This window comes from Pongo pygmaeus, chromosome 11, assembly GCF_028885625.2.
Source record: "Pongo pygmaeus isolate AG05252 chromosome 11, NHGRI_mPonPyg2-v2.0_pri, whole genome shotgun sequence".
NCBI lineage: Eukaryota > Metazoa > Chordata > Mammalia > Primates > Hominidae > Pongo > Pongo pygmaeus.
The window spans coordinates 116,927,106-116,937,523 of NC_072384.2; the positions used below are offsets into that span (position 1 = coordinate 116,927,106).

At 45.1% G+C, this 10,418-nt stretch overlaps 1 protein-coding gene across 6 annotated transcripts in view; it reads left to right on the forward strand.

Annotated features, from left to right (window-relative positions):
- Positions 1-7,325, forward strand: part of SMARCAL1 (SWI/SNF related, matrix associated, actin dependent regulator of chromatin, subfamily a like 1) — a 70,132-nt gene extending 62,807 nt beyond the window's left edge. For all 6 annotated transcript variants that reach the window (XM_054478399.2, XM_054478398.2, XM_063647932.1 and 3 more), the window contains 3 exons: positions 1,376-1,476; positions 2,470-2,566; positions 7,010-7,325. In XM_054478399.2, coding sequence (XP_054334374.1) covers positions 1,376-1,476; positions 2,470-2,566; positions 7,010-7,249 — 438 coding nt within the window. In that variant the 3' untranslated portion in view covers positions 7,250-7,325. The remainder of the gene's footprint in view (positions 1-1,375; positions 1,477-2,469; positions 2,567-7,009) is intronic.
- Positions 7,326-10,418: the final 3,093 nt, after the last annotated feature.

Consider the following 10,418-nt stretch of genomic DNA (forward strand, 5'->3'; position numbering starts at 1 on the left):
GCCTCCCAAGTAGCTGGGATTACAGGTGTGAGCCACCGCGCCAGGCGATTGGCTGGTTTCTAGATTTTCACAGCAACCTGTAGGATTATAGACTCCATTTTTCAACGGGAAGGTTGAAGTCTTCCAGGGCTAGAAGGAATCTTGACTTCATGTCTCATAGGAGGAAGTTAGGGCACCGAGAGCTCAAGGGGTGAGGCAGGACTGCACTGCCATAACTGAAGAAGGGCATGTGGTGGCACCAGGTTGCAGCCCAGGCTTCACGTTCCAGCCGGTGCCCCCTTTAGTAGCCATCATTGTGAGCTGCTTTAACAATGGACTTCACGCAGAGTGACAGCAGTGAGGGTTTCCTGGACACCACCATTGGCCTCACCTGACCAGCTGAGGGCAGAGATAAGACATTTGTTTGAACTCTTAAATTTTTCTGGTAATCTCCAGAAAAGTTATATCCCCTTTAATATTTATATAATATTTAATAATATTGTGGCTTTTGTTGGCTACACATAAGGGACTACATTAATAATGGGTAGACCTTGAGGGTGAAGCCATTTTATACAATAAATAATGCTCATGATGTTAGGTGGGGTTTTTTTCTTTTCCTTTTTTGAGGCAGAGTCTTGCTCTGTCACCCAGGCTGGACTGCAGGGACTTACTGGCTCACTGCAGCCTTGATTTCCCAAGCTCAGGTGATCCTTCCACCTCAGCCTCCTGAGTAGCAGGGGACTACAGTTGCACGCCTCCATGCCTGACTAATTTTTTGTATTTTTTGTAGAGATGGGGTTTCACCATGTTGCTCAAGCTGTTCTAGAACTCCTGGGCTCAAGCAATCTGCCTGCCTCGGCCTCCCAAAGTGCTGAGATTACAGGCGTGAGCCACCACGCCCAGCCCTTAAGTATTTATTATAAGGCTTACCACTATATTAAACCACCACCCTACACCCAAATCATGGATAGCCTCTCCCTTGTGTGTGATGTTTTTATTTATTTAGAAGATAACTTTTTATTTCACACAGAGAAGAAATGGAAGTGTGCAGGCCTCCATCACCAGTCCCTCCCCATGCAGCCTGATGGCAGAGCCTGTGCCTCTTCATTCGCAGCACCTAGCTCGGTGCCCAGCACTGAACAGCTGCCCGCAGATCTTCTGCTTCAGATTCCAGTTCCCCAACCAGGGCTGTTTTGGGTTCTCTCTTTTGTTAAAGTGGCAGGTCATTTGTAGGTCTGAGATGGTGAAGTGCAGGTTATTTCTAGGTCTGAGACAGTGATGTGCTTTGAGAGGGAGGGTTGTGGTGGGGCTGGAAATGGGGTGGAGAGGCTACCTGCTATGGTGGATGGAACTGCTTCAGGCCTTTACCTGCCTGTCTCAATTCCTGGACACACAGGTGCTGATCCAGGCTGAGGACCGCGTGCACCGCATTGGACAGACCAGCTCCGTGGGCATTCACTACCTCGTGGCAAAGGGCACAGCTGATGACTACCTTTGGTATGGCTTGGCTGGTTGGCCTGGCAGTTGGAGTTGAGCAAGGGTGGAAACTGATGATATGTTTACTTTGCTCCCAAAGTGCTTCTGATTTTGCTAAATAAGGTCTTTAAGGATCTATAGAAAATTGACTAGTAATGCTCTCCTGCTTTCATCATGACCATATTTGGCCTCCCTCACTAGCATTCACTGGTGGCTTGCAGGGTGCGTGCGGAATCTTATAGCAATAAGGGTTGTGGCTCCTTTTGCTGCTGGTCTGAGGCAGGGAGAGGTGCCGATTATGACAAAATGTAGATGGAACTTAGTTTGTAAAACACCCTGTTCCCAGCTGTGAAGGCATTTGTTTAGGACAGGGTGACAGTCTTTTACGTTTTATGATGTGCATTTATCTGGTGGGCACATCTTACATTGCTGCTGCTGGACCACAGGGAGAAAGTGGCTTACCCTGGACCATGTAGTGTACTTAGTTAGCAGAGCTGGAGTAAGATTTTCAACCCTGGGGTTTTCTGTCTGTTACCTAAGTGAAAAATCTCAAAAAGCTTCTTCCCCCTATCTCCCCCTTCCTGATATTAAATTTATTGATTATCTCATTCGTTTCCACTGCTTGTCTCTGTTTCCAGCCTTATGACTAAAGAGTCTTCCCTTTGCAATGTGTGTGGGTCACTCCCACTTCCCTCTGTTTAGTGGATTTGTTAATTGGTCAGCTCATAACACCACCAGATTCAAAATTGTGTTGTAATGAGGCAGCATTTATTTCCTACACATCTTCCATTAGAAAGAATATTGAACCTGATGATATTGTTAGCCCTAAATTGGAGTTTTTACAAATGAGAGGGGGAAAATTTTTCAAGATGTGTGTTTGCACCTTGAGAGATGCAAAGATGTGAAACCATAAACAAGCCGTTGTCCCATAAGAACAAGGAGGGTGGCCTCATTTTCATTAGTCTGGTGGTTCTGTGCAGGTTGTATTCACTGCAGCTCATTTCTCCCCAACAGGCCCCTGATTCAAGAGAAGATTAAAGTTCTGGCGGAAGCCGGGCTTTCTGAGACCAATTTTTCAGAAATGACAGAATCCACTGATTACCTCTACCAGGTAATGCCAGCACATGGCTGCTCTTCACCCCTGGAGCAGAGGGAGGCATTAAGCTGTCTGCCAAGTCTTTGGGTCCTGAGTAGGAGGATGTGAATCACTCCTAGGGACCTCCTCCAGCCCCAGAGCTGAAAACAATGGCCTGCAGTCATTCTCAGTTGAACCATGCATGCATCGCTTTATGGGGAAGTGATGGCATTAGCTCCTACAGCTGCTGACATTCCCGCACAGGCTCTGAATGCTGCCTCTTCCAGCAGGCCATTAGAAGCTGACAAAATTCCCCATGGCAAATGTTGAATTGTTTCAAAAAGTACACAGCAACACCACACAGAGGGCTGCCACAGGAATGCGTCCCCAGCACAGAATGGGGAGTGTTTAAAATAGGGTACTGGCTTCATAGAATATATTTTCCCTTCTGTCATTTTATTTATTCTCAGTGTCTCCCCACTTGATAGAGGGGTAAACTGAGACATGGCAGTGTAGTAGGTTTGCACAAAGTCACAGGGCATGTGAAGCCAGCCCAAGGAAGAAGGCTTCCTGACTTGGCCCAGCATTCCTCCTTTGAGCTCAGCCCCTTGTTGTAAAGGAGTATAAGAGGCATCCCTACATGAGCAGGCAGGCCTTGTCAAAGGTGCTGAGGGGGAAGGCTGTTGCCTCTGGACAGGACAGCCCTGGGCCCATCATGCCTGCCTGGCCTCAGTGCTCCAGCCCAGTGGCTGCCACAGACTCTTCCCCCCCCATTTCAGTGAAACACAATGGAGGGAGCAAGAGACCCAGAGCCTTCCGAAAGCTTGTTTTCCTTCCCCAGCTTGGATTGTTGGCCAGAAGGTGAAAACTAGGAGTATGCCCTCCTCGAGCACAGCTCATGGTTGAATTGTTTCTGCCAGGAGAGTTTGAACCAGGTCTGAGCCTCATGCAGAAAGGGGCCTTACGGTAGCTTATCAGGAAAGTGAAGCACCTCCTCCTTCCTGTGAAATCACCATCAGAAATTGAGTTAGGCCAAGCGTGGTGGTGCACACGTATAGTCCCAGCTACTCGGGAGGAAAAGGTGAGGATCACTTGAGCCTAGGAGGTCAAGGCTGTAGTTAGCCATGAAGGTCACTGTACTCCCGACTGGGCAACACAGCAAGAGCCTGCCTCAAAAAAAAAAAAGAAAGAAAGAAAAAAGTTTAAATAAATAAGAAGTTGAGTTAAATCTTATTGTTGACACCAAGACTTAAGACTCTGTGGATCTGCTCATTCACTTACATTTATTTAGCAAATAAATTCTTTCTTTGCAAGAATTTATTTGCTAAATATTGGGATAAAAAGACTCAGATCATGTTTTTAAACTGCAGACTGCAAATTATCCTTTCAGACATATATAGTTAATAAGCCAATTTTAAAACAACCTTATTTTTAAGCTTTTTAAAGAACTCTCCAGTTCAGCTGAATGGTAAATGGTAACAGAGCCTAGGTTATTATAAGCCTTTTGAAAAGAAAGAGTCTGAGCAGGCATAGTGGCTCAAGCCTCTAATCCCAGGCTGAGGCGGGCAGATGGCTTGAGCCCAGGAGTTTGAGACCAGCCTGGGCAACATGGTGAAACCCCCATCTCTACAAAAAATACAAAAATTAGCCAGGCATGATGGCACATGCCTATATTCCCAGCTACTCAGGAGACTGAGGCAGGAGGATTCCCTGAACCTGGCAGGCAGAGGTTGCAGTGAGCCAAGATCACACCACTGCATTTCAGCCTAGGCAACAGAGCTAGACCTTGTCTCAAAAAAGAAAAAAAAGAAAGCCTATTTTTAAAGGATTCTCACTTGAACTCATTTATTCCTCCTTGCCTTTCTCTTACTCTAAATTAGTTCAGAATTTCTACCTAAAATGTAAGTACAAGGTAATATAAATTAGTTTTATCAATATTTATTTTGATCAATAACTATATCAATTTATTTTTTAATTAAGGTGGGGCTGAAAATTTTATCAACTCCTAGAAAAAGAAAATGTTGCTTCCAATATAGGAGACAAAAGCAGAAGAGGTTATATCTCACTGAGATAGCCTTCCTTCTGAGAGGGGAAATGAAATATTAATCTGATCTTGGAACTGGCTTCCAATTAATTATGCATGCCCCGAGTTAGCATACAGTGTTGCCATCATCATAATCAAATGCACATTAGCAGCTTTTTCTACTTGGAATAGGCTGCCTTGCAGGGTGGCGTTTCCTTGACATTGCAATCATTCAGAAAGAGGCTGATGAGGGCATCCTGGAGGAGGACATGTGGGTTATTTGGGGGTCAGCCTTGATGATCTTTCATATCATTTCCCTCTCTGCAAGGCTGGGATCCTGAAAGGCTAGGAGATTTCGGGTGCAGGTTAATTGAATAATCTGGAGTTCTTACATGACAGACTGTCATGATCAATTTTCAAGGAGCTCTACTTCACCAATGTGGAGGGATTTGGTTAAGGAATAGTGAAGAACAGTGGCCAGGTAGGTTGAGACCTAATTCTATAAAGGCCTGAAAAGCCAGGGGAGCAACTTTAGACTTGATGAGGTAGGGACAGGGGAGCCCAAAGACATGACAAAAAAAAAAAATCTTTAAAGGAGAGCCTGGGGGTAAAAATCAGCTGGCAAAGATCTGTAGGCTGTTTGAAATGGGAAGAAGCCTGAGGCAGGAGCACAGTTGAGCTGTTGCAAATCCATGCAGTACCAAGTGATGTGGCCCAAGTAAAGATGGTGCCTGAAGGAGACAGGAGGGAACTGAAGGGGGGAAGAAACTTGCATGAGCCGAGGACTCTGTTTGCCTGGATGATTTCCACCTGGGAGACTACGAGAATGCAGGTAGACTATAAAAAATAAACTTATGGGAAGAGAAGCTGCTTTGAGAGTATAGGAGTGAGATGAGAGACCATTCGATTTTTTATATTTATTTATTTATTTAGAGACAGGGTCTCACTCTGTCACCCAGGCTGGAGTACAGTGGCACTATCCCGGCTCACTGCAACCTCCGCCTCCCAGGCTCAAGTGATCCCCCCATCTCAGCCTCCCGAGTAGCTGGAACTACAGGCGCACGCTGCCAACACCCGGCCAATTTTCTGTATTTTTTATAGAGATGGGGTTTTGCCATGTTGCCCAGGCTGGTCTCTAATTCCTGAGCTTAGATGATCCCCCCGCCTCGGCCTCCCAAAGTGCTGGGATTACAGGCGTGAGCCCTCGCAGCAGCCTTATTTTTATTTATTTATTTTTTTTTTGAGACAGTCTCACTCTGTCACCCAGGCTGGAGTGCAGTGGCGTGATGATGGCTCACTGCAACCTCTGCCTTGTGGGTTCAAGCGATTCTTGTGCCTCAGCCTCCCAAATAGCTGGGACTACAGGCACGCACCACCATGTCTGGCTAATTTTTTGTATTTTTAGTAGAGATGGGGTTTCACCACATTGGCCAGGCTGGTCTCGAACTCCTGACCTCAGGCGATCCATCCGCCTCAGCCTCCTAAAGTGCTGGGATTACAGGTGAGAGCCACTGTGCCCAGCCAAAAGATCATTTGATTTTAAACCAGTTTAGTTTTATGAAACTGTGGGATGTCAGTGGAGATATGGAAAATCTACCTCTGGATTGAAAAATGGTCAAGGTTGGAAATTTAGATGTTGGAAAAATCGGCAGAGGGGTGATAGTGATCGTGTGTTGTGGTTGTATCCACTGGGCATGGTTTTAACACTACACCATTGTCATCAATGTATAGATGCAGTTGGTAGGTATTTTGATTATTTGTAATTTAAGGTAATTAGAATAGGTATACATATCTACTTATGAATATGTTAAATGTGTGTATGTTTTTTCAACCACTTTGAAAATTAGGTATAAGCCATGGCTGAACACAGAGATTTGGAAGTCTAGGGGGCTGGGCATATGGTGGCTCACACCTGTAATCCCAACATTTTGGGTAGCTGAGGTGGGCAGATCGTTTGAGCTCAGGAGTTCGAGACCAGCCTGGGCAACATTTAGTGAGATCCCATCTCTTAAAAAATTATAAAAATAAAAATAAATTTAAAAATAGAGATTTAGAAGTTGAATTACACCTTAACTGACCCTTAGTAGAGAAAGGCTTTGGAGGAAGTGAGATCTTGGGTGCTATTTCAGTATTGAAATAATGATTTGGAAAGTTCAAAGGGAGAAAACATTTCCAATGTAAATTATAGCGTGAGAGCAGCTTCTTTGTTGCACTCACAACCATTTCTTTTTCCTAACCCTATGAGTGCAGAGAGGGTAAGATATCAGACAGTAAAACAATGAGGCTGCTTTAGTGATGGTTTGCTGAGATGATGTGCACTTGCCATCACGTAGCTCCCTGACACCATAAAATGTGTGGTCTCTCATCTTTATATTCTCCCATCAGCCCTAGTGGAGGAGAGTCAGGTTGGAGCCTGGGTTCTTCCTTTTATCTTTTGTTTTCTTTCTCTGATGAAGGACCCAAAGCAGCAGAAGATCTATGACCTATTCCAGAAGTCCTTTGAGAAAGAAGGAAGTGATATGGAGCTCCTGGAAGCAGCAGAGTCCTTTGACCCAGGAAGTGCTTCAGGAACATCTGGAAGTAGTTCTCAGAACATGGAAGACACCCTGGATGAAAGCTCATTGACAGCCAGTCCACAGAAGAAAAGGAGATTTGAATTTTTTGATAACTGGGACAGCTTTACCTCTCCCCTGTAAAAGGGGCAAAAAGAAAAAAATAAAAAGCATTTTAAAATCATGGAATTAAAATAAAATAATGTATTTTGTTTTAAAACTTTTTGCGCTTCTCTTGCCATTGCAGCAGTGCCTATGCTTGTGTCCAGGCTCAGCAGGAGACCACGCCGAGCATCAGCTTTCCATTCCTGTGTCATTACGTGTGGGCTTGCTTGGGGTCTTAACCTTCGCTCTTCTGGCTTAGGGATGGACACAGTGAGTTGTAATAGTGGGTAATTCATATTCTCTAAATAATGAGGTCCTTCCTACACAGTCCCCATAATCTAGAATTTTAAAATTTAGTGACTCAACAAATATTTATAGGGCACCTAATTTGTGCAGGCACTGTCCTAGGTGCTGGTAGTCATTCATCCAACAAAAGACAAAGCGTGAGCCTTTGCAGAACTTACGCAGTGGGAGAGGCAATGGTTGTAGGTTCTCTTTTCCAATAAAACTCTTCATGGATACTGAAATTTGAATTTTATCAATGTTCATGTATCACAAATTATCTTTTTTCTGCCATTTAAAAATGTGAAAACCATTCCTTGTTTACCAGCCGTACAGAAACAGACAGTGGGCTGGAAGTTGTCCACTGCCCATAGTTTGCCAACCCCTGGTTTAGAGCAGTGTGGTCCATTAGCAATGTAATGCAAGCTGCATATGTGACTGTAACTTTTCTAATAGAACATTTAGACTTAAGATTAATAATATAGGGAGGCTGAGGCAGGAGGATCACCCGAGGTCGGGAGTTCAGGACCAGCCTGACCAACATGGAAAAACCCCATTTCTACTAAAATTATAAAATTAGTCTGGTATGGTGGCGCATGCCTGTAATTCCAGCTACCCAGGAAGCTGAGGCAGGAGAATCACTTGAACCCGCGAGGTGGAGGTTGCGGTGAGCCGAGATTACGCCATTGCACTCCAGCCAAGAGCGAAACTCCGTTTCAAAAAAAAAAAAAAAAAGGTTAATAATGTATTTAACCCAATATATTAAATATATTATTTCAATTTACAAGCAATATTTAAAAATTATTAATGGGAAATTTTACATTCTTGGGCTGGGCGCAGTGGCTCATGCCTGTAATCCCAGCACTTTGGGAGGCCAAGGTGAACGGATCACTTGAGGTGAGGAGTCCGAGACCAGCCTGACCAACATGGAGAAACCCCATTTCTACTAAAAATACAAAAATTAGCCAGGTGTGGTGGCACATGCCTGTAATCCCAGTTACTCAGGAGGCTGAGGCATGAGAATCACTTGAACCTAGGAGGCGGAGGTTACAGTGAGCCAAGATCGTGCCACTGCAATCTAGCCTGGGCAACAGAGCGAGACTGTCTCAAAAAAATGACAAAGAAATTTTACATTCTCTTTTCTGAACTAAGTCTGAAACAATGTATTTGATACAGGCAGCATCTCAATTTGGACTAGCCACAGGTTTCACATGCTCAGTAGCCATATGAGACTGGTGGCTCCTGTGTTGGGCAGCTCTGGTTTAGAGAGTGATGAGGGAGTAGGATGTCATGTGGGGAAGAGCAATAGTTGATAATGTTGAGGAGAGGGACAGAATGATGCAGGGCTCATAGGCCACAGTGAGGAATCTGGGTTTAATTCTGAGTATGAATGGAAGCCACCAAATGGCTTTGAGCAGACATATGAGGCAATCTGATTGTATATAAATAAAAATATTTTTTAAACTTATAAAATAATATATGTATCTTTTAAATAGAGACACAGCATCTCATTATGTTGCCCAGACTGGTCTCAAATTCCTGGCCTCAAGTGATCCTACCACCTTGGCCTCCCAAAGTGCTGGGACTACAGGTGTGAGCCACTGCGCCTGGCCCTTTTTTATTTTTTAAAAATATAATCAGGCCCACCATAGCAACACCCTGTCTCTATTTAATAACATAAAATAAAAAATATTTCACGCCAATGCATGTGCAGAAAATAGAGCAAGAAAAGTGGGCAGAGGGAACGCTTAGGTAGGAAGCTATGGAGCTCCTGCGACTATCCGTGGGGTTGGTGCTGGGGTGTGGCTGAGTATGGGTCGAACCATGGAGGAGATGAGAAGTGGTTGGGTTCTGGACGTATTCTGAAGGGAGCGATGGAAGGATATGTGTAGATAGATTGACCAAGGGGCATTTGTGGAAGAGAGGCTGGGACTTTGGTTTTGGCCTGAGCAAAGTGGTAAGAGAAGAAAGAGTGGGAAGGGGAGGTTGGGGAGCCAGGTAAAATCAAGGGTTTGGTTATGGACTTGTTGAGTTTGAAATGGCTGGGAGATAATCTAGCAAACTTAGAGACACCCCACCCAGATCCCTTTCAAGGAGGGACTTGCTCGGCTGCGGGGAGTGAAGTTGGTAGATGGCTTCCACCTGGCCACAACTGGTCTGCAGAAAGCCACTTTGTCTGAGGTCACACCCTTCTTAAGGCAGCTTGCATCCATGACTGAGCAAGGCAGGGCACAAAGGCTGGGCCACTTTGGCCTGATGCAGGGCAGCTCTGATGAAATACTTAACATTGTGTTACAAGTGCCTGCATATTCAGTACAGTAACATGCTATACAGGTTTGTAGCCTAGGAGCAATAGGCTAGACCATATAGCCCAGGCACTATGTCCTGGGCAGTATTTGCTGCAGAGCTCCCTGCTCCCTTCCCCCTGCTCCCTGCTGGATTGTCTAAGGTTCCCGCAGGCCTATATCACAGTTCACCTCTTCCCCCTGCCAAACAGGCCTCCATCCCCTTCCTTTCACAGGTGTTAATCCCTAATGTATTATCTTGTGCCCCAAACTCTGTCTTGGTGTCTGTTTCTGGAAAACCCACACAATCTAGCAAGATCCAAGTGGAGATGTTCTGCAGGCAGTTGGATGTGTGAGTCTTCACACCATGGAAAGGTCAGAGAAAGAGCTGTAGATTCTGCCCTAGCATGGGCTGAATGAGGTCACTGAGCGGGTAAGAGTGGCTTCTGAAGAAAAGCAGTTCTGACTGACCCCCACAAACTGCAACACAGAGACGACAACTGAGCAGGGAAGTAAATGAGGAAGAAAACCAGAATGGGTGCCCAGGAATGGGAGTTTTTGGGGTTTTTTGTTTGTTTGCTTTTTGAGACAGAGTCTCACTCTATTGCACAGGCTGGAGTGCAGTGGCGCGATCTCGGCTC